We start from the raw sequence: 24,435 nt of genomic DNA, 5'->3' as shown, positions 1-24,435 counted from the left end.
GAAGGAGGGTGAGAGACATGCCAATGAGGGAGGCAGAGATATTAGTTGTTGCCTGGCACAGAGCCACATTGATTCACTGCATAGCGCAGAGCCGTTGGGCCATTATTCGCACACAGGCCTGGGCAATTTCACACACTCAACACACACACACACACACACATGCGCGCACACACCCATTTCCAATTTTCCTGGTGTGCCCTGCAGTCAGCCATACTGCAGCACCTGGTACCCCAGCCTTGTTCAGGCTTGCTCTCCCTTCTGAGATAAAAGGGGGGAGGAGGTGAATGTTCAAAGCCTCATAGGGGTTCCGGCAACACCGCGTGCAACTCATGTTGTCAACACATACAGGGGATGCACTGCACGCCCGTGGCAAAGGAACACACTGCTGAGGATATAAGAAAGCCGAGGGTAGAGACACATACTCAGGCGTGAGTTTAGGAGACGCATATTTCCTTGAAAAGAAATTATTTAGCCTCAAGTCGACTGGCTGAGCGTTACCCTCTCATCATGAGACTCGAAGGGCGTGAACCTCCTGGAAAAGACCACAAAGCTTTGCCAGATTGTGGATCTCTTGAGTTGCAGGGCAGGACAGAGAAAGAGAGAACGCCAGTGGGGATGGAGCCGTTAGGGAGAAGGTAGACACTTGTATTTCAGGCATACACATGCACACACACACGCAGAGGTCTCTGCGTACAAGCGTTGCACTAATCAGACTCATGAGGCCCTTTACACGCCTCGCTGAAGAAGTCGCCTTCAACCATAAAAAAATATCTGAATCGCCTAATTGGCCTGCAGGAGCTCACTGATACAAAATCTCGACATAAATTCTCCCTGCTTACATCAGGGTGTAATGATTAAGTGCAAGATGGTGCTTTCATCAGATCTGGCTGGGGAAAACTACATCTCATATTTTATTCCGACTTCACATGGGCCACTAATCCGAAGTCCGCATTTGAGATTCTGTGTGAAGTTAGTCTTTGGTCATATCAGGCTTCATGTTCAGACGCGCTGCTGATCTATATTCATCGTACGTCTGCAACGATGGGAGCTCAGAGAAAATATACGTCCTTTCTAAAAGGTGAAACACCTGCAAAGGAGGACAATCAAGCAGCACGCTGCCATTACACTGTCTGTGTCCTGCTGAATCCTCCATGATGTGTGTGCTCACGGACTTGCTCCTCTGTTATTACAGGGTCAAAACAGTCATTACGGCTCGAGCAGTGAGCTTCGGAGCCTGGGTCTGAGCACTTTATTTGCCCTTCAGTGCTTATGATCTATAAGGTGAAGGTAGTTCTTACGTACTAAAGAATTGGTAGTGTCATGAGAAACGATTTTCACCCCACTCATGAGTGAAACACAAGCCGAGCCCAAAAACAAACCACCCTCCACCGTCAACATTTAGAGAAAAAACAGATTTCGGTGGGGTTAAGTGTTCCCTGAGAAGCTTTGTCTTGACTCGGGTTACTGTTTTTGTTTCTCTCTTCTGTGGCACAATGAAAATTCGGTCTTGCGCAACGGGAGAGACGAACCGCACGGTTTTAAATTTGACTTTTGTCTTCAGTATTTAAGCTTAGCAGTCAATTAATCACAGGGAAGCATCTGTTTATCCCTGGCTGTTTATTGGGTCTATTGTTCAGCTGTTAAATCTGCCACAGAACGGAAGGGAAAGCCTGTCTCTCGAGGGACAGGAGGGATTCAATAGGCCTGATATATTGCACCACCATATCGGCGTCTGGGCCGCAGTCTGGGCTCTTTATCATCGTATCACGGCACCGTTCCATACCAGCTCTGGGCATTCACAACCCTCAACCATTTGCAATGCAAAAGGCAGCCTTATCTGTGCCTGCCTGTAGTCAGCCTGTCGGTTCCCCTTTCTGCCTGACACTCTGCGTCTGGATGAGATATCCCAGGTCCACGCGCCCGCACCCCAGGGGAACAGTGGTCGTCATGGTTACCACGCCAATTACAGTGACAGAGCGAGAGGCGGTCAGTAGAGGCAGGGCAGGAGAGCGCCATCGCCACAGATGGCTGTTTCAGGGCCCGGCCCAGCACAGCTTGGCTCCCCTCCCTCTTTCACTGGCAGCGGCCCTCACCAGCATCCCATGTGAGGCTTGTTTGCACAAGAACATGCTGAGGTCTGAGGCCGCTTTGAGGTATTTTTATTTTTGCTCTTTGCTATTTGGCCAAGCTTGTATCATTGTGAGCAAACAGTGAATCAGACTGACTCTCTATTAAGAGCGTATTTCAGCATATTTCCCAAAAGCCACTGCTCCCCGTGGAGCCCCTTACATATGATTTGCACAGCTGAACGGCCTCTTGTTACTGACATACATGACAGAAGAGGGGAGCAGGTGGGCTCACAGCTGGGGCCAGGCGCACATACACACACACACACACACACACACACAAGCACAAACATACACATATATACACACATACACATATTTGCATACATTTGTAAACTCTCTCTCACACCCACACACACTCACCCACACACAGATATGATAACATTTCCGACCAAAGTACAAGGTCAGCTTTGCAGAGAGCAGGAAGGTGAAGCAGACATTGAGTCTGTTTGTGTGTTTGTTCACAGTTTGTGTTGATGGGTTTCTTTTCAACCCCTCAGCCTGCCGCCGTGTAACCTTACCAACAATCAATTATTAGATGAATGCCATATGTGGGACCCTAATGCATTTCCCCTCATCATCCGACACCCCATTAGGGCTGAGACGTGCCTAATCAATCAGTCTGAAGCATTGGCAGGTTGGGGGAGGGGCTGCAGAAACTCGATTTTGCCATCTTTCTTTCCATCTAAGGCGCTTCGTGTGTTGCCACTTGAATGCAACTATTCATCACTCCTGTTCCACTCCACCCCAACAGAAGGCTTCAGCTATCTCCCTAACTCCCCTCTCCTATCTCTCCATTCACCCTACCAAACCAAGAGGATGGTCTCTTGGGCAGGTCCTGCCCTTCCTCCCGGCCAGACAGAGACTAATGGCCTCCCTTCTCCATTTGAAGTAATTAAATCCTGTATGTGACTGTGTGCACACACATTCTCTCTGCTAGTGAGGTTAAAGCTTGGGTCAGAGTGGCAAACCCTCCGTGTGAGGCAGTGTGTAAAGAATGAGGTGGGGGGCTCAGGAGCCACCACTGTGCATAGAATCGATCTTATCTGTGTGCAAACGAAGTACTCAAGGTTAATACAGTGTCTGAGCACAGCAGACAAACAATTGTGTTTGATTTGCATGAAACAATAAGTTCTTTTATTCCATCATCAAAACACACTCGCTCGACTCTACAATACCTAAACCTCATTCTAACAACAGGGCATTCAAGTTAAATAATAAAAACAAGATGAAAGATAAACCAGAACAAAATGCCCTTAAGTCAAAGCTAAACAAATGCTGGAAAACAGCCTACTGCGCTTTCATAAGATACATATTTATTAAGCTATGTTTGTTCAAAAAAAAAAAAAAAAAAGACAGCTGGGTATTCTCCATTTAAAGTCCCGGCACTTTAAACTCATCAAGCCAGCTGACAGAGGAATCCCTATTCTTCTCCCATCTAAAAGAGTGAACTGGTTCCCACAGGAAACCTCTGTCCCTTTTTTGTCTGCTATCAACATTTCTCAAGGACCCCTGAGAGGCTGGCACACATCCAATTAAAACCCCTCCTCTCCCTGCTCTCTGCAGGCCCAAACTCTAATGTTGTTATTGCTGTACAGGCAGCCCCCTGCCCGACTATACAACTCTGTCTTCTTCTCTCCCCTCCTTTTTACCCCTTTTCTATTCCCAGTTCCTCCCTCTCTCTCCCGTGTTCAACCACGCCTGAGGGTTTCAAAGCGTGGGCTCCATGAGACTCGGGTAGGACACACAGTGACAGGGGGACCCAGCCCCACTAGCCTATTTACAATAGGAGCCTGGGGAAGGAAGAGGAGGGTGGTGGGTATGGAGTGCGGTAGGAATGTAGACATACCGCTGTTCTCTGATTGCACTGTGGTGCTGAAGTTAAAAGGACCCCCAGGGCGAAGGGACAACCCTTTGAAACTGGGTTTGCTGATGTTTGGAGAGATGGCCTATTAAAACGAGGAGGTGCGACTCAGAATTTGCCTGCTGGTTTAATTAATTTAGGTGAGACGGGAGGCGCTGCTCTGCCAGTCAAGATAATTGAGATGAGTGGACCATGTAGAATTTCGGAGGAACCGGAGAGGGGTGTGCCAGAGAACACTATCTGTCTACATCTCGCCCCTGATCTCTTCATACTGCACCAAACCACAGGACGCACTGGGACAAAGTGCAGAGAGGACGCTGCACAACAAAACTTCTCCTAAGTTGGAGGATATGGGTGGAGCGAGTCATGCCCTTCAGATATGTGTGTGGATATATCTAGGGGTGGGGTTGGGGCACCCACCATCTGTCCACTTATAGCTACCATAAGTGTATTCCTGCTCTTCGTATATGCTAATAAGTGTGGGTGTCGCACGCCCGTCACATGTCTTTTGTTTCTGGGATGCTGCCTGAAACTCAAGAGGTTAAAAACACCCCGAAGAGAAAACCTCAATATAGTCCACATGTGCCAAAGTCACAAGATGAAATAAGATCAGATTGCTGGTGGAAACTTAAAAATCCACCTTTTACCAGTTTAAGAAGCTCCCGGCACATTTGGGATGCTGGTTAAGTCTGCTGATAACTGCACAAAAAGCGAGATGACTATACAGACGCTGAAGTTTCTGTAAGGAAATGCAGCATAATGAGTGTTGATGTTGAAGCACCAGTGAAGGAAAGCACATTCTTCTCATTCTAAAAAAACAAACTGGATTGTTGAACCTCCTTCCTTGTTGAGCACAGGTGACAGAAGGGACTTGACCGATGAACCTCACATGGTCACTTCCTCTGATCTAAAAAGATATCTGAGAGCCATATTTCATACGCTTCCTATCCTCTATAAAAAGCCAGGCCGCTCACAAGTAAACAGGATGTAGGGCAGGGGGGCAGGGGATGTGAGTAGTGACTTCATTTCAATAGAAGGAAGAAGGAAGAAGAAAGATTTGATGGAGAAGAGCTTTACTTGGACTCCGTACAGTTATGGGACACCCATAACCGAGATTTATTATCCAAACACTAAGCCATAAACAAGAATTCTGGCGAGGCCTTTGGCATATTTTATATCAGGGTGCCGCTCTGTGTCGATCATGTTGCTTAAGGACCTGTGGCAGAGAAGATAAGGACTGTTTGTGGGCAATCTGTTGCAGCCCCCACAGACTTCAATCTGAGACTCTATGAAAGGGTTCAAAAGAAACTCAGCCACAAACTTACACTCTACCCACACACCCGGCTGATTCATCTGCTTATATAAGACACCTGTGTCTCAATACAAATATGGCCCTACCTGAACTGGTTAAGTTGACCTTAAGTGAACAGCAGCTCACGGGCCTCGAGCTAACCGGACGATGTGTTTCGACAGAAAAATACAGTATCCATCACACGTATTATGTAAGGAGGTATCTTGTACACAGCAGGGTAGTGTTACTGTGGAACAAACTTACCTAACACACAGGCTTGTGTTTTTTTCCCCAGTACAGACCATAGCCTTAAATACACCAAAAATAATGTGAATAACACAATAAATACCAAAAATCATCTCTCTGTGGTGTTAAAAGTAAAGCAACGGGTTGGTTTAGGTTTGATGATTTGGTGAAAGTGGGATGCAAGAGAGACAATGAAACTGCACAATAAAGACAACTGGACATGTAGGGAAGAAGGGATGAGTAGCCACATTGTCTCTCTCACACACGCGCACACACACACACACACACACGCACACACACACACACACACACACACACACACACACACACACGAGCACGATCACGTGCATGCACACTGGCTCCTTTGTGGACAGATTTGGAAGAGTTTAGCGTCGCTGTGCAGTGTAGGAGAAGGGAAACCGGAGACTGGCCTGTTGCTTGAGTGAACCATGTTGTATTGTCGGAGGCATGCAGCCATTACTATGACCTCATCCTCTGCTTTTAGCCTGAACTCGTGTCTGATCTGGCCCTAGTCTTCAGTAATTGGATTACACCGGTGGAATCATGAACGTGCTGGACTGCCATACCGCTTCTCTACATCCGTTTTTGACTTCTGTGGATGTTTTTAAAGAATTTTTTATACAGTAGAGTTTTGCAAAAGGTAGAAATTTAGCCATTTGTAATAACAGTAACTGTAGGCTTTACATATTGACGGATCAAGCATAGCAAAAACCCAAATTAAAATCATCCGCTTCATTGCTGCTCAACCGCGTTTGGGTTAAACTTTCTGGAGACACTTCATCACAATTACCTAATAACTTAATTAATATTTACTGCAGCCAGAGTCTGGGACCTGATGACGCAGGCAAAATTAGATTATACAGTATCCCTTTGAGCAGGCACAATGCTGTACTCTTCTATCAGTAGCCCTGAACAACTTCCAGGAGGCTTGAGGGGAAGCATGATCTAAGTTTGACTGAGGACCTTCAGTCACGTAAACAGCCAACAAACTGTTACACACCAACAATACTCAACACATGCTCATTGTACGCCGCCCCGTGCTGCGCAAACACTCCACTCTTTACACATGGAGCCAGAAACATTCCCAGCAGCCCAAACAATTCACCCACTGAGACCTGCAACACTCAAACAGCCCTCTGCTAATGCTCCGGAGTCAATGTGGCCTCTGCTTGAACTGTGGACGGCTGCTGGTGGCATTTTGTTTATCAGAGTTAAGGACAAAAGCCCTTAAAATCATTACGGATTAGTGGCGGGCCATTTTACCTAAAACTGGGCAGAATGACTCTTTCATCACTTTGCAATACCATATGGTCGTCCTTCTGTGACACAGAAGGCAACATTAGTCCGTGCGGATGTGAGCGGATCTTATCTGTCTGGACGCTTGATCAAATTTTCCACTGGAGATATCCTCACAAAATTATCGTGTGGGAGTTCTTTACAATAATTTGCACATGCTTATTGAGGCTGAGAGTCCTACAGAAGAGTGGCAGGCCTGACAGCACTCAGAGAACAGACTGCTAGGCTTGGCAGCCATCTGAGTAGGCTACTGGGCCAGGATAAGGAGAACAGGGCATGTTCCCAAGAGCACCTGACAGCCTCTGTGCAGCCTTTACCCCAAAATGCACCCACCTGCCCCCGGCTATGGAGGCTGGCGAGTGTGCCGGGGCCTGGCAGACTCCCAGACCTCCGTAAGCCCTGTGCATAGCGGCTGGGATTCATCCTCTTAGGCGCACAGGGTAGGGGATTTGGGACTTTATTTAGTGCCATTTAGAAAAGATTACCCCTTAACTGCAGACTTGCCGTCCAACAAAAGACATTATAGATAAAAGGGCCGATCAGAACAACCCAACACAATGCTGAAAGGTTTCGCATGTGCTAGGTCACAGATAGAGACAAAAAATTTTGCTGAACACCGGCTGAAAGCCCATTGAAATAAGATGATTGAGCACGGTGTCTTGAATGGGCTAGTAGGAAGACTTGGAAGGTTGCGATAAGCTACAAGAATGGTTGAAGTGAGTGAGAAAAAAACAGGAAAGATTATGAGAGTGAGACATCAGCAGCTGTGGATGAAACACAGCTTGGTGTGGCAATCCAATGACGAGGCTGACTTTATTTACGACTCTTCATATAAGGCACCAGATGGGTTTTGTGTCCTCCTCGTATTTTCTACTGACGTCCAATCAGCATCCAAACCATTTAACACTACAGAAAGGGCTTGGAGTCGCACCAGATATCTTTGTTTAAGGACATTGGGATATATCCTTTAGTGATCTGCCATTTCAAAAGGGACAAAAGTGACCAATCCTTTCAAATGTAACCACAATGGGCCGGCCTCTCTCAATCTGTCCTTTGTCATACACTGTGTTCTGCTGGCATTTAACCCTCTCTTCGTTTGTGACACCCAAGACCTGTTAACCCCAGTTGGCTCAAAGACACAAAGGGCCAGCGAGCGGAGCACAGAGAACCCAGGTTTTACTGAGCTTAACAATATTTAGGGCTCTGATTGTCTGGCTGAATTCCACAACGCAGGACACAGCTGCCGCAACATCGATAGAAGAGTTGCAGGGCAGGAACAGGGTCTGTGTGTGGCTAAATGACTTCAGCGTGCTCTCTAAGAGTCGCCGCAGTGCAACAAGGACCCGAGGAGCTCCAGGCCTTTGTTAAAGAACCATTGTCTATGAGTCTATAGAAAAAGAAAGAACCAGCATTGGAAAAAAATAAAAAGTGAGGACTGTGGGATGCTCTGTGGGTCTGTTGTCTTTGGATAAAAGATGACGTTTGTGGCCACTGTGTTCCATCTCAGTGCATTCACAAACCTATGAAAGGCTGAGGGGGTTCACATCGAGCCCACCACACACACCAAAGCCTCGCCAGTCCTCCATATATATACATGCAGGAGTCGTCACGTCCCTCAGAACTGCATTAACAGCTGGAGGTGTGGCACATGATGTCATCCGTGAGTGGCTTACCTTAAGAATATCAACACCAGCTACGGGAACACCACCCCATGCTCTTACGCTGCTGTGTACAGTGGAGTATAATGTCATTATCTACTTTACCTTGTGACTGAACCTGTACTTTGTAATCTGCATGATAACTGGGTAAAAGTCCACACAGCTCTATCATATCTTCACTGGCATGCAAGGGTGCCTTAATCAGAGCACTCTTTCAAGAGTTACCATGTAGAAATCACTTGTCGACCTATGATATTAAATACAGTGTGCCAAAAAATTTCCTTGAGGAAAAGTGGCATAATCACAAAGCAATGCATGAGCAAGGCAAGTCTCAGCAGTTAGTTACTGTAGACGTCTCCAGAACTTAGAACTTTACCTCCTTTTCGGCAGAGTGAATGGGGAAGAAGTTGGATAAGGACAAGGAGGCATCAACTTATACATAGCAGTACATCCCTAGTGACAAAAGGCAGTGCACAAAATAACTGGGGGGGGGGGGGGATAATTTTATGGTTGGAAGGCACTGAAGTGAATGGAAAAGCAGGGGGTGGCTGGCACTGGTATGCCAATGGTAAACCACAAGACATACTGTACATACATATGATAGCTTCATCAGAGCAGAGAGGAACATCCTATGAATATCATTAACCAATGCATGCTTACTTCTAGCCAATTACCATGTGTATGTGCACCATTACAGCTTGGCGTGAGGTGATCTCTCTGCAGTCACCCCCAAACTCCCTCAGAAAGCAGCACCTGCTGAGGAAGCAGCGCGGCTGCTCAAATTAAGGAACGGAGCTGTGCCGTTACTAAGCAACAGCGGCCATCTTCCTGCCTACGGAGCAGCGTTTATGCGGGGGTGTGTTTCAGTGTGAACATTAGTGCCCTGTGCACTGGTAGGTGAGAATGTGGGAACTGGCTTAATGGTATGGGGAGTTTGCTCGCTGTCATGATGATTTCTGATTGGCTGTTTTACATCCAGCATGAGACAAAAGAGTCTGATCTGGACATTTAAATCATCACCAATATACATACATTCGAGCTGTTTTCTTTTGTGCTGTATTTGTGCATACCAGCAAGTTTGAAGAGAGGTTTAGGGTCGCTGGAGAGGATCCAGTGTTCAGCTGCTCTGTAAATCTCCCAGACAATCTATTCCAGTCTGTCTACGTCCTCGAAATGAGAATGACATCCAAACATGGTCGCCATCAGCGCAAACAGTAATTGCGTGCTAAAGAGAAGATGGAATTTAAACCTGACATAAGAACTAACTGCCTTATGTGCTTCTGCAACAGCTGCAGACAAAGCCACACTGGTCAGTTTGACCCCCCCACACTTCAAAATGTCCCACAAATCAGAGCAACAAAAGACTACGAGGATGATTGATATGACGTTTGTCTTTTCAGTGATACCTTGAATTGCAAGTTTGGATTTTGAGTGGAAAGCAGCCACTGAGATAAGCTTTCACGCTGTCCCCAGTTGTGACAGTAGCTTATCTTGTGTTTGCTCCCCCGCTGCCTCCTGCTCCTTTACAGACAATAAAGAGGAAGTGCAGAAGAATGTGTTTGCATTTCTCTCGTGATAGCATCACCTCTGGCCTTCATACAGAGGCTGTGCTGGGGGGTTGGGTGGAGGGATAAAAGAACATAACTATGGACTTTATGGTCATCTGAACTGTGATCTGCTCAGCGCGACCCGGCGCTGAGGCAAAAGAAAGGCCCTCGGCCACAGCTTTGAGCAAACGATCGAGTTTATTGCCCACACAGATGGATGTTTGTGTTCCATGATGAGACAGAAAGACAGATCAGCCCAAGAGTCACAATGAGAGCTTCTTTATAAGAATAAGACTTCAACTCGCAAATTCTGAAAAACAAACCAAAAACAAATGTCCCCACTCTTTTTATTTGCCTTAGTTTGCTGTCATGGTTACTCTCTCAGAACGTTTTCAGGCTGTCTGTTCTATTCAGAGCTTTCTGCTTGTCATTCCTCTGTGGCAGAGCTGGGCCTTCTTGCCAAAGACATCCATGGGAAACAGAGCAGGAGCTGCTGAGACGGCCCCGAGACCCCCCCCCCCCTTCTTTTCAGCAATAACGCCGACGAGCGAGAGGGCCGCTGGAAGACGGACAGAGAAGAGGGAGAAGCAGAGCGCCGAGAACCCTCTCTGTATGCGTCTCTCTGCTGAAACCCAAAGGAGAACTGAGCAGGTTTCTGGCAAGGCGATAAGGGGTTTACCATGAAGCCAGCTTTATCAGCCATTGGTTGTCTGGCCTTGTGGGACGACACAGGAAGGACCCACATCTCAAAGGAGGATGTGAGAAACCATGAATAACCACAGCGGGAAACTGCCTTTTTTCCATGACTACTTGTGGGCACAGGCTGCAGCTGTTGGCGGGACAGTGTGCCATACGTCTCTCCTAAATCACAGGACGGTGAGAAACTGCTGCTCTAGCGAAGAAAAACTGGACACAGCGTGATACAACAGTCGAGAATAAGTCCGGCCACTGTTGAGAAAAACAGACACATCCTTTATCTGACTCTCCGGGCCAGCTTGAACCGCCACTCTCAACATTCTTTCCATTCCCGAAGGGTCGTAACTCGTTTGCTTTCCTCTGCATGTTGCTCATCCCTCTCTCTTCTGAGCGGGAAGTTTAAAAATTCAAACCTACTCCCGCCCCTTTCAACTAAACTAGTAATTCTAGTTCGCAGAGGAGGGCCCACGGAGCTGGGAGCCGCTTTGGCAACATATCTAAAACCTATCAAACATCTAAAAGTGTTGGTTATGAATGTGATCTCAACATTTAAATCCAATTTAAAAAGTTAAAATGTGCCCGAAGAACAGATTTAAATCAAATACAAACACAGGATACAGATGTGTGAGTCAGATTTACTTCTTATGTGCCAAATCAAACATGCACAGCAAAGCACTGCAGATCACTGCCTGCAGTATGGTCATATCTCAAGATTAAGACATTACAGACGCGGGGGTGGAACTACACCAGGCCTGGGCTAGCTGTGAGCCAGACAGAAATGTCTTAAAGACTGGGCCGTAAGATGTGCATGAATAAATAAAGGTGGCTGTGCAAGGGGGGACAACTTGAGTGAGGAGGGGGGTGGGGTGTGGAGCAGCCTACAGGGGAAGCATCCCCTCCTCATCCTGCAGTTTTGACCTTGTAGGATGAAGAAGCTATTTCGTGGCTGATACCTGCAGCAGTGTTACAGCAAACCAAGTCCCTATGTGAACTATAAAGGCAAATAAATTACCGTGTTACTAGAAACCCATTTTTTAGTATAACATCTGAGTACACGCCCTAAAATAAATGGTTTTAGTCGCTGCGATACATACCAGATGATATTGCTACTCTATCTCAGGTATATTGTGTGATTTTAAAATAAATCCTACCTCTTTCAGCTGGTCGAGCTCCTGCCTGACGGCCTCGTACTCGATCTCCAGGTCATCGTACTGCTGTTTGAGCTGCTGCTTCTCCTCCAGCACCGCCAGCCCGTACTCCGCCGCCTGGATCTTCTCGTTCGTGGTCTCGCCCAGCTCGCGGGAGAGACGCTCGATCTCGGCCCGCATCCACTCCGGCCCGGCTTCCAGCAACAGCATCGCGTCGGGGTAGCCCTGCTCTTCCACGGACATGGTCGGTACCGGTGACGATCAACCAACGCACGGCCAGCTGATCTGCGACAACGGGGATGCTGGGGCGTCTTCAAGAGGTGTAACCTTGAAGAAGAAGCGGTTGCTTAAATTCGTCTGTATTTAAATTGCATGATTGTTACGTTTGCGTTTCTCGTTGCCGGTCTTGCTTCTTTGGTCATGTAGGTGTCTCTGTTCGATTTTCTACGACGGGGGAGCTCGTCGTTATCTCTTAAAAATGCTCCATCGTTGAGCTCCTGCGTTTCCTTCTCCTCTCCCCCCGGCTTGTCGGAGCGATAGCGCCGGAGCAGGAGTACCAACAGCCAAGAGAGCGAGAGAAAAAAAAAAACGGATATACAACTTCTGGTTCTTACTTTCAAAATAAACACCATCGTCGGTGAAAATACGCTTCAGATCACGTGTGGCTGCACTTTTATTTCGCTTTGTTCACGGACTGAAACCAGAATAAAACACCTTCGAGAAATATAATGTAGGGTGTGAAAAGCCGTTGATAATTTCCTAAAATGTCAGCGGTCTACTATTTTATTTTGAAAGAAAAATCAATATACTTCCGGTACGTTCACGTTACCAACACCGGCTTGTTTGGAACAGCTGAATGGCCCGTTTGCTGTAATACGATGCAACTACGCAACCAGCTGGGATAACGCCTACATGGGCAGCAGTGCTTGTCGGGAAATGTTGTACTTCAAGTACATAAAGCCTTCGAAAAGGGTCTGTCGACGACAGGAACTGGACTCATTTCCCTTTAGGCTTTGTTTAGTTGCCTATGTGGAGCGCGGAAATCTCTGTCTAAGCCGTTTATTGCAAAAATATTAAAAAGCCTTTTTTTGTTTTATTTTTTTAAATTGTATATAGTACTATTGTTTATTGCATGACGTTGTCAAAATTATCATTTATCAGTGAGGTCAACTAAAATATATGTCTCCATATGCAATGTCATGTAATATCTGAAATTTGATCAATAAAAGATTTTCTTAAAAAAAAAAAACATAACTGTACCGTGCAACTGTTCGATAGCAGCTGCCACATGTATATCTGCTGCCACCTAGTGGACAAAATAATGATTTTTTTTTCCGATTCATGTTCACACATACAGATATTCACACATTTTACCAGCGAGGCCTCAAATGAAAAGGTCTCAGTTACACTAAAGTTAATAAAGTTAATATTGATATTTATAGTTATTTGTTTGTAAGTTTACTGTGACCTGTATTGCATAACTGTTTTATGTAAGAAAACGCAGTATGTATCTTACCTGATACTCAATGTCTTACAGACCTTTCTCACTGCAGGCATTTCCACAAGCATTGAAGTACAAACACAGGTGAAATCAATAACATTAATTATGGCTGCATTCCATTTTGGTGTGCAGGTTACACGGTCATCATATTGCGTGCGCTGGCTCACTGGCTTTGCTTACCAGGACACTTGGTAAATGGAACAGAGCCATTATTCATGTGAGCAGTTAGACCTGTGCTTAACACTATCAAAGCCTCATCAGAAGTGGAGGTAGATGCTGTGAATTCTGCTCTCATGATTTGTTTGGTGATCTGTTGGTGTGTTTTCTGTTGTCTTAATCTGATTTTCTGTTATTCACTGTGCCTTCACTCTTGTTCAGAATCACATGGCAGCAGCGAAGTGAAACCACGGACATCAAAAACAGGTAATTTCATTCTGCTCACACAATTAGCATATTCTGAATTAAGGTGTAAATAAATCCAGAGAGTTTCTGCCTTTGAAGTCTCTCCAAATGCTCTACATCATAGACTGATCTCTTCTTGTAACCTAAATGCAACCAGCTTTAGCGAGGTGCAAGGTAAGCCAATCAGATTTTATCTACTTGCTATGTCACCGAGGTCCCACTATTTGTAGCAGCGGGGCAGAGGAGTTTTACTTTGTTGACCTCAGAAATCCTCTGAACTCTCGCAGGACAAAAATCCAAAGTTTATTTGTACTCATTCATAATAATAAACATGCACATCCTTAATCAGACGAATGGTAGACATGAATTTGATTATGTGAACAGTTAGATTATTAACTGATTATAATATATGCATTAACAGACAAATTTTATTGTAGATCACTCTATATCTTATCAGTCTAGCAGAAGGCAGAAGTGATGTGGATATAGTATGTTTTTGTTGAGGAGTGGGTGCTCTATTTTATACCTGTACAGTAATAAGATTAGTAGTCTAATCCAGGAGGAGTCAGGAATAGCCTGGCACTCCCCCCAGAGCCGCAGACAGGAGGAATATGTGCATGGAGGTAATTACAAAGAACACAACAACTTCTCCACACATTCTCGAAGTTAATATATTCCTGTTCTCGACCTGCCGTCCTGCCGAGGTGCATGGCTTTTCACCAAGGAGCACACAGGATCCTCTGGGTGCTTGTGCTGCCCCACCCCAGAACACAGAGATAATCTGAGACGAATCAAATCAAGCGAAGCCACAGGATTGACTTTCCACAGAGCTGGAGAGGGAACGACGACGTCAGAGCTGTGGAGGTTGATGTCAGTGTCAGAAATGTTGGCAACTGCGGCTATGAACCTTTTGTGTTCTGAGATGGTGGTTACAAGCATTTTGTCTCACTTACTACAGGTAAATCTTTTTTTTTTTTTTTACTAATCTTATTATTTGTTGGATTAATTATTAGATTGGTTGCATTTTTTCCTTGTTAGCTTGTTAGTATTTGTACTGTGGTGAGCTACTGAAGTAAAACTACCAGCTAAGAATAGTAGCTTGCCAACAGATGGATGGATTGCCTGCTTTACATTTGACTGAATATGATTTATGGTGTTGATCTTTTGATTTGTCAGTGGTTCCCTCTAACTTGTCATGTATAAAAACACAGTGATCACTCAAACTGAGTGAAACTGTCAAACTGAGACTTGAAGTGTATAATATACTCTAGTATAATAAGGTGAATTTATGTGCATACAGGCTCTGCTATGACTGTGGATGTCAGCTTGACTCTTCCTATGGCATGCCAAACAAAGACAACAGGTGGAGCTCTGATGGAATTCAGTAAGTTCAATAAAATGAGTTCAGTCCGACTTCAAGTCAATTCAGGGGTCAGCTGCAGCCGCAGTTTACAGGTATTTACTTTACCGAAATGCAACATCAAAATACATGTCAGATGTTCCAGAAGAGTGGCTATTTTTACTGCAGCGCTCTGATGACAGACTTGCAATGCCAGACAAGGATTAGACACCTCTAAGTGAACCCTCGCCGCTGATGATCTTAATTATTCAGGTGTTACAGAACAACCTACTTTTGGTGGAATCTCTGTGCTGCACTGTAGTTTCTAAGGATATGGAAGCTGCTCATTAGATTTTAATTGTATTTTTTTTTCCTGTTTGCTCTGCTGAGAAAACTCTTAGATAATAGTTCCCAGCTATATTTTTACAATACAACAACAGAACAAATGCATAGAATACAATAAACGGGTCAGTTGCTGAAAATGTTATATGAAAGAAGTTTTGTGTAATATCAGATTTGTTTTCTTCTCTTTCCCCTCCAGTCAGAGCCCCCAGGGCCAAGTACACAATAGTAGGAGAAGCTATACGGTATGTAATCCCTGCACATATGCAATGCTCAATCGGCTGCGGAGGTCAAGCCTGCAAGTATGACAACCCAAGTTACTGGAGGGATGACCAACAGGCCATCAAAGGCCTCTACTCCTCCTGGTACACATGCCTTTTCCACCTTATTAGCTCTGATAGTACAACAAAACAGCAGTTTTCCACATCATTTATTTCAGTCACATGTTTTCTCTTAAGTCATGTTACAGCAGTTGGACTGGAAACGCTGTGGATTACTACCTTTAACTATTTTTTTTCCGGTTTCAGGGTCAGTGATCATCTTCTCGCCATGTCCCGACCCTCAACAGAAGTCATTGAGAAGTATAACATCATTGATCAATTCAGAAGGTATCCACCACTTTGTTTCAAGGTCTTTCAGCAGCTTCCTGACTAAGAACACACAGCAGCTGAGGACATGAGATGTAATGAAGTGCTCATGTCTCTGTTTGTGCATGTGTGTTTGTGTCAAGGAATGGTATTAAAACAGTGATCAACCTACAGATACCTGGTGAGCACGCCAGCTGTGGAAACCCTCTGGAGCCAGAGAGCGGCTTCTCATACCGCCCAGAGGTCTTTATGGAAAACAACAGTAAGTGCTGTATACAGTCAGTCTTGAGCAGTCTTCACTGTTGCTCAGGCTGAACTGGAAACGTCTTGCCGTTTCAGTTTATTTCTATAACTTTGGCTGGAGTGACTACGGAGTGGCCACCCTCACCACTGTTCTGGACATGGTGAAGGTCATGGCCTTCGCACTGCAGGAGGGAAAGATTGCAGTCCACTGCCACGCTGGTCTCGGAAGAACAGGTAGATTTGTGAGGAATGTGTGTGTAAAGTGCTCTGACATTTCAGAACAGTCTGATCCTTCATCTGCACAATCTGACACCCAATGAAGGGTTTCTCCTTTCGTCTAATGGTGCGAAGTGGTTCTCACAGGACACCGATACTACAAACATATGATGATCTTATAGAACATGATGCATTGCTGTAGATTAAACTACCCACAGCATATGAAGTAGTTAAAATTAGCTCATATGTGACAGTAAAACAGGGACGATTTCACTGCACAATGTGTGCTTTCACTTTTAATACTTTAAGTACATTGTGCTGGTAATACTTATATCCTTCTGAATGCAGGATTTTGACTTACTATGATGTTGCTACTTTCACTTAAGTACAGGCTCTGAATACTTCTTCCACCACTGCTTTCTTCCCTCCAGGTGTGCTGTTAGCAAGTTTCTTGGCCTATGCTACCAGGATGACTGCTAACCAGGCTATTTTATATGTACGTGCAAAACGCCCCAATTCCATCCAGACTCGAGGTCAGCTGCGTTGTGTCAGAGAGTTTGTCCAGTTCCTCGCCCCCTTGAGGAGTGTCTTTTCCTGTGCTGAGCCTCGATACAACCCACTCACCCTGTCCCAGTACCTGAACCGCCAGAGGCACATTCTGCATGGCAACGAGAGGAGGGAGCTGAGGCACCTACCAAAGATTGTCCAGCTGGTGTGCAGGCTGCTGGTGGACATTGCAGAGAATCGACAGGTGATTGAGGAAGACATTCTGGAGGCCCCTGATATTCATGACATAGAGATGACTCTCAGCATCATCGAACAGATGGGCCCTGAGATATTTGCAAAGGAGCCACGCTTACCAGGTACGCCCACCTTGCCAAGACATTTCAACGAGCCGCCCATCTTCTACCATCGCAAAAGTCTCAGCTACAGTGAGTCCGACTTGACACGACTGGGCTCACAGCTCAACCTCCTCACGCAACCTCTCGGCTCCTTGTCACGGAGTAACGCTGAGATGTCTATTTCCCCATCCAAGCCTGCTGTCCCTGCAACCCAGAGTCAGCATTGCAACAGCAACGCTTCTGACTTCTCACAAGGTTCAACAAGCTCCCTTTGGCAAGTCAAGAACATAGAAAATCAAAAAAGTGGATCCATCCTGCTGAAGAAGGTGAAGCAGAAAACCATCCAACGCAGTGAGTCCATGGGAAACTATGAACTCAGCAAAAAGGGTAGCACGTTGTCCAGGTGGAAGGCAGAGCAGAGGGAGGAGATGGCCATGAATGGGATCAAGTCTCAACTTTACAAAGAGGAGCAATCAGAGAAGTCGGAGGTGCCATTTATCACCCTGCAGTCAGAGTTGTCGCTGGATGCCAGGAGGCTGCTCGTGGCACAGGCCCTGGCAGTGGACCTTTTTCTTGATGGGGAAGAAGAGCACAAGAGCAAAGTCTTGGCCTGGCAGGTAACAGCGATGTATGTGGTGGAATTTATAGAAATGGAGGGCGTTCACGTAGAAATGCATAAAAAAAAATGTAAATGCTTGAATTTGTCCATCACAAAGACTGATGTGAAAATAAAATGTCGGTTTTGTTAGCTGACAGAATTCACATCCACAACATCCACAAAGGTATTACTGCATGCATACTTGTCCAAAGGTTGTAGTCCTCCCCCTGACATGACATTATATTTTGAGCTGGTAATCACATTTTTTTCTGCAACAACAAAATGACCTTTCCTAATGAGGCATTAAGGACAAAACTCAACAGCAGGACACATTGATCCACTCAGTAACTGGTAAATTCTACATGCAGCCGCTATAACAGAATGAACAAGTTGCCTCAGTCACACGCAGGCAGACAGGGTCTAACACGGCTGCTCGAATGTGTGCAGGCAGAGCTGAACCAAGGCGGCGGCTGGGAAAGGCTGTGCATGGAGAGGGATCCCTTCATCCTCACTGGGCTCATGTGGTCATGGCTGGAGCAGCTTAAAGAGCCAGTCATCTCCATCCAGGGAGCCAAAGCCCTGAACCCAAACAACTATGATCCTCAAACTGTTCTCAACACACTTGACCAGGTCAGCGCGTACTGTGCTGGTTCACATTTGAAACAACAGCAATATTATAATGAATGCCCGAACAAGTTTAATCTTGATTTTCATCTCTTTCCAGGGTCCTAAAGAAACATTGACGTGCATACTGGACTGTATGGCTAAAATGCTGATCATACCAGAAGAGCTTGAAAGCACGTTCCTGAATCGAACTATCAAGGCTTTCACCTGGGTAAGAAAACCAGTACAACTAACTATGTGGGATCATGGTCAGCAATTTAATTTACATCCTCCTCATCACTGGTTTTGTTTCAACAATTTGAGAGTCTTGTTTGCATTTGAACAGATGGAAAATAACTCAGAGGATGGAAAGAAAGTGTACGAGTCCACGACTACAGTCCTACGGTGTGTCCTTGAGGACATGAGATGCACGGCGATTGAAATGGATGAGAGGCCTTCGTCTCCTTTCTCTGCAACATACAACCCTGAATCTAAGAAAGATGGGACGCTGTGTAAAACATAAAGAAAACAGAATGTGGCAATTCCCTGATCCTTCTTTGACATATACTCTACCGAAAACAGTATAAAGACAATATAATCTAAGTTTGAGCTCATCAGCTTTATTGATTTTTGTAAATATCTGCTTATTCTGAATGTGATGCTGCAACATGTTTCAAACAAGTTGGGACAGGAGCAGCAAAAGACTGAGAAAGATGTGGAATGATCCAACAACACCTGTTTGGAACATTCCACAGGTAAACAGGCTCATTGGTAACAGGTGAGAGTATCATGATTGGGTATGAAAGGGGCATCCTGGAAAGGCTCAGTCATTCACAAGCAAGGATGGAGCGAGGTTCACCACTTTGTGAACACATGACCGTATAAAGGATATTACTACATGGGCGCAGGAACACTGTCATGGGCTGCTTGTTTGCAAATGATTGCATTCTGTTTTCAGTTAAGTTTTACAGTGTCCCCACCTTTTTTTGGGGTCAGGGTGGCAGGTATTACCCGTCATGTACATGTGGTGTACTGCTTGTACCTCCATGTGGGGGCATGAAAGAGACAAGAGTGCTTTTGTGCCTTGCAACAGAATGATTTAATTGGTAATTTTGTCAATGTGAGCTAAATGTAAACATTCACAGTATGTAGGTTATTGTCACTAATGCATTACTAATGCCACAGTATTCTCTTCTCTCAGTAGTGAGTGGAGGTAACATATTGAAGAACAGGAGACCAGAATATACTTTGCAATACATCATGCCTTAAGAACAGTCACATTCAGCACGGACATACCTCTCCTGTAGCATAGTTATGGAACATTATCCTGATACCTGTACACACCTTTCTTTTCTTAACAAGCATGTTGTCCACACAGTGTATGAATGCCTTTATAGCAAAGCATTTCTCATGTGTAACAAGTGATACATTCTGCTCTCTGTAAACACAGACTGACCAAAGAGCATCCGAATGGACGCACGTATGACGAACAGACTGCAATAAAAGTTTTCAGTGTTCATTTTGTCAATGAAAATTCTGACAATAAGTATTTATTGATGTCATTTTATCACGACTAAATTGTAAAGACGTAAATGAAACAAATATTGATGACAAAAATCACAGCGATATCTCTGTTCATCATTCCCTGTCGACTGAAGACGAGATGAAAAAGTTGTCTGTGTTCGGGCGGACAACCTGGTTGTTGTTTTCATTTTTAACCAATCACAAAAGACTATGTGTATCATTTCCAATGAGGATGGAGCGGTTTGCAGAGTCAATGCCATGAATGTTTCATGTTGCTATGAATGTCTTCCTGATGTTAATTTCGCTCAACCTCTACCAGACAACAAGCTCTGGAGGGAACTGCTTTTGTTTTGTTACCACTGTGTGTTTTTTAATCAACTGTATTTCAGAGGAGGCTTGTTAAAAAAAATGACCCCGTCCAGTCAATGAGTAGGAATATAAGTTGGATAAAATCATTTCCCAGTACCTGTATTTCTCCAGGTTGTATGCAAATGAAGAGGGCAGTGTGCCATGTCGACAGGGTCTGCTTCACTGTCACTGTACATCCAGTCACAGCGCCATGTATGCAGAAGATACACAGGATGACCTGTGAGGAAACATAATGGTTTTATTGCACTTTATCTAGCACACTTTAGGCATTCATTTTTATATGATTTATAAAAGTAGTCAGTAACACATTCTCAGCCTACTGACTAAATGCATAGTTCAAAATCCATCACAGTATCAAGAAACTGTCTGAGAAAATTACTGACTAAAAGAAGAACTGGATTCCACGGACTAAATCTTGATGAAAACAAAATAAAAGACTAAAATGTGACTTAAACCAACTACAATTTTCAGTTAAGCGACTACGACTTAAACTAAATTTCAAATTTTTGTCAAAATTAACACTGAATAAAAGCCAATGTAAACTGCTTGTAGGCACCGTTTTCGCAGAGCAGTTGATGCTCAGGAGGTGAAAGAATATGCCTTTAAGACGTCTTTCCCATCTTTCCCTTCTGCCGAGGCCACGATGCTGGAGTAGTCACAGGCGACGTGAGTGAACCCTCTGGGACGCGCAAAGAATAAAGGAAATGACTGACAAGGCAAAATGAGCAATCAGGCTGTTGCATTACAAGTCGATACAGCAGACCCACCCTAAAGCACACAGTACCTGGACGCGGTGTGAGAGCCTCCCAGTAAGTGGTACCGGCTCTCCAGGGTCAACCCACGATCTCTGTCGTTTCTCCATGTCAGCACTCGTAAGGAGAGGTCCTCAGACGCCGTCACCACGCGAAAGCTATCCTGTAAATGTGAAGACAACACAAACATTCAGCTCTTTTCACACAGACATGAAAATATAATACTGCGCAAAACAAAGTATTTAAACAGGCAAAGGGCTGTTTATCTGAATTCCATGTGGCCTACCACACATATAGAAGAGATGGGCATAGTATGCTCTTCAAAGCTAGCAAGCAGCGCTCCTTTCAGAGAGTACACCCACAGCGTCTGGCCAGCTGCCAACACCAAGCAGTTGCTGTCTTTAGCCTCTAAAAGGATGTTTGAGGACCAGGTGTTCAGTGTCAAGGAGAAGGACTCCACCTGCTGGACTGTGATGAGAAGAGAAGAAACTACAGTTTTTAGGAAAAACATGCCTTTCTTAAACGTTGTGCTGCAGATTTCAGGAATTATTCTGCGATGGTGAGCTGTCATATGCTTTTCTGGGGGGTGCCCGCCTTCAGACAACCTGTTAAACTTACATCTATTTCAATTCGTATTTACCTACATTTCCCACAATGACCTTTGACAGACCACAGACATAAGGTGTGAACTCATTGCATTTAAGTGCGGATTGGACGCATATGTCATAAAAGCAATAGCTGCAGCAGGTGTGACAGCTTTTACAGTTGAGAAAACTCTGCTGTTTTATGCAGATTTCTCTAAGTTTCTGCTGATCACCACTGTGCAATATTTACTCTGGAAACAAGCCCATTGCACTCTAAATTTAAGGAGCTGATACAGTATGACATTTACAGCATGCTCAGGTCAATCTGCACATATCTCAGTCCTCACCCTGGATCTCTGACTTGTACTTAGTCTTTTTAAGTCTGACATCGAAGACAGAGAGGACTTTGTTGTTTGGGCGCCCGTTGTGGTGGATGATAGCCAGTCTGGCAGGCTGGGTGGGTATGAAGACAGCAGCCTGGCACCCAGCGACTGGCACTGAGCGGCACAGTGGATCTTCGTTCTCAGACGGCGAGGTCAAGCTCTCAGTGTAAATCACCTGCCAACAAACCGCACAGAAAACTGCAGAATGCATATTTCTGTTTCATTGTTCTTGTCTGTGAACACCAACTTCCCACCGTGTCATTTGTGCAGAGGTAATGTGGTAAAACACAGCCAGGCAGTCTGTCAAAGACAACAAGAAATACCTTTGGACTGTAGTCATCGTTGTCCTTGGTTCCAGCCGCGATCCATTTCTTGTCAGGTGAAACTAGGAGAATGTTGACCTCAAAGCTGTCACACACCATTACTCTGGACCGTTCAGTCAAAGCTGAATCAGCTAGTGTACACACAGACCCCTGACTGGTTCCAACCTGGAAGAGAATATAAAGATGAAGAAGAACCATGTGTTGTTATACTAGAAAAAGTATAATTTTCCAATTTATAAACCCAGAAATTCTGAGGTTACTTACACTCAGAAACCAATTGTTGTTGACATTGTACTGCAGAAGTGTACGTGCATGAGATGCAGTGGAAAAGGAGGCCACCTCCTGGCCGCTCTGACCCTGCCAGGTCTTGATGAGGCCTGAGGAGTCTGCTGTGATCACAACTTCACGCTGCTCATCGCTTACAATCCCTGTCAAAGGGCTCTGCATGGGGCTGCACCACAGGAGCTCGCCCTGAGAGAAAGAGGGCGCAACATCAGATAAATGCCTCGATTAGCGCATTGATTTGAGCAGCATCCAAGGAGGGGGAAGTACTGGGGAAGTTTCAGTGGTGGCTGGAATGAAACCAGCATACACACGGATTTCAGTGGCACATCACTGGTTTAGTGCAGATAAAAGACCTGTGTGCCACATAATGCCTGCATTCAAAAGTCACTTTCACTCATGGGTTTAATTTGTAGCAAGTTTTACAGTAGATATACACTGATAATCACCCACAGCACATGAATCTAGACGCCTAATGTCGAGTTTTGCAGGTTGAGACGTTCAAATACTGAGGATGCAGCATGATAATCTGAAGGTGTTGCACTGACTCTTTGGATGTTCCACGCTCGGACGGTTCCATCAGCTGAGGCGCTGCAGACTGTGGCACTGCTGTTCCAGAGGTGAGGAAGCTGAGCTGAATTCCCCTGCAGGTACACCAAGCCCACCACCCTGCCTGATGGACGGCATGTGTCAGATATAAACACTGAGAGGACAGACTCACTGAAGAGACACCACAGAGAGAGGCAGCGTACCTGTGTGTCCTCTGAGGCTTTTGCAGGTGTAACCTCCTGAGCGGCCTTTAGTCATCTTCATCTCTAAGTGGCAACGGCGCAGGAAGTACCTCTTCCATGAGTGAGTCACGTGTTCACTCCCCAGGACAGCAAAGTCACAGAAGCTCCAGCGCTGCAGGCACATCCTCCTGAGGGGGGCACACAACTGCGTGTTTACAAGCGCATGTTTTGACATGGAAGTTTATTATCTGCTTTATATCTTGTTGCGAAAGACGGACATGAAAGCTCACCTCCATAACCAAGGAGTCTCCGCAGCTTCGTGCCAATCCTAATAATATTCCAGACAAAAGTTTTTGGGAATCATAAAGTGCTCGTTCTCATTGCGCATGAGCTACTTCCGCAAGTTGGACGCTCCTTACCTTGCACACACTTGAGGCGTTGATTAAATCTTCTTCGGTCAGGAATGTAAAAATATGAATGAGGCAATCATCGATCAAGAGCGGGTGATGAAGGTCCATGCTGACATCCATGATCTCTCACCTCCTCACTCACCAACTGCCTCCCTCCCGTACGGTCAAAGCAGCAGCAGCAGTTCCAAGTTTGGGCGAGCTACGGGAAGAACAAAGGGACAAGGTGGGCGATGCGTTTAGCGTTTGGCCTGCAATGTCTTCACTCGGCCACCAGATGTCGCCGTTATAAAAGGTAGGTGATCCAGAGAGGACGGAGGCGCTGCACAGGTAGCGCGCGCCAGACGCGTTATAAAACCGAGAAGTGGATGAACTGAAATTTCGAATTAAAACAAAAATAAATAAATAAAACTAAAAGGACATGAAGGCATGTATTAAATCTCAAAAATATGATTTAACCACCTGTTGCAAGAGTGCGGAAGATATAATTCACTCTGATGTGATAATTTGTCCA

General features: G+C 45.2%; 3 protein-coding genes across 5 annotated transcripts in view; 1 reads left to right on the top strand and 2 right to left on the bottom strand.

The window, feature by feature from the left end:
• bicd2a (BICD cargo adaptor 2a) overlaps positions 1-12,459 on the bottom strand; it is a 40,673-nt gene extending 28,214 nt beyond the window's left edge. The window contains exon 1 of one of the 3 annotated variants that reach the window (XM_076741319.1): positions 11,897-12,459. In XM_076741319.1, coding sequence (XP_076597434.1) covers positions 11,897-12,136 — 240 coding nt within the window. In that variant the 5' untranslated portion in view covers positions 12,137-12,459. The remainder of the gene's footprint in view (positions 1-11,896) is intronic. The other 2 variants (XM_076741317.1, XM_076741318.1) reach the window with 2 other exon arrangements.
• A 2,180-nt stretch (positions 12,460-14,639) lies between these two features.
• ptpdc1b (protein tyrosine phosphatase domain containing 1b) lies at positions 14,640-19,652 on the top strand. Its single transcript, XM_076742144.1, has 10 exons — positions 14,640-14,754; positions 15,097-15,180; positions 15,677-15,842; positions 16,005-16,085; positions 16,208-16,326; positions 16,404-16,541; positions 16,955-17,982; positions 18,411-18,593; positions 18,688-18,798; positions 18,913-19,652. The coding sequence occupies exons 2-10, from the start codon at positions 15,105-15,107 to the stop codon at positions 19,087-19,089; spliced, it is 2,079 nt and encodes a 692-aa protein (XP_076598259.1). The 5' UTR covers positions 14,640-14,754; positions 15,097-15,104; the 3' UTR covers positions 19,090-19,652.
• On the bottom strand, positions 19,530-24,136 carry fbxw12 (F-box and WD repeat domain containing 12). Its single transcript, XM_076742145.1, has 11 exons — positions 23,934-24,136; positions 23,805-23,842; positions 23,536-23,702; positions 23,332-23,456; positions 22,766-22,972; positions 22,502-22,666; positions 22,143-22,353; positions 21,498-21,679; positions 21,244-21,374; positions 21,016-21,138; positions 19,530-20,676 (listed from the first exon to the last, which is right to left on the bottom strand). Exons 1-10 carry the CDS (start codon positions 24,042-24,044, stop codon positions 21,039-21,041), a joined length of 1,437 nt encoding a protein of 478 aa, XP_076598260.1. The 5' UTR covers positions 24,045-24,136; the 3' UTR covers positions 19,530-20,676; positions 21,016-21,038.
• Positions 24,137-24,435: the final 299 nt, after the last annotated feature.

This window comes from Chaetodon auriga, chromosome 10 (assembly GCF_051107435.1).
Source record: "Chaetodon auriga isolate fChaAug3 chromosome 10, fChaAug3.hap1, whole genome shotgun sequence".
In the NCBI taxonomy this organism is placed as follows: Eukaryota; Metazoa; Chordata; class Actinopteri; order Chaetodontiformes; family Chaetodontidae; genus Chaetodon; species Chaetodon auriga.
The sequence above is the reverse complement of the archived record's forward strand: the minus strand, read 5'-3'. Positions and strand labels throughout refer to the sequence as shown.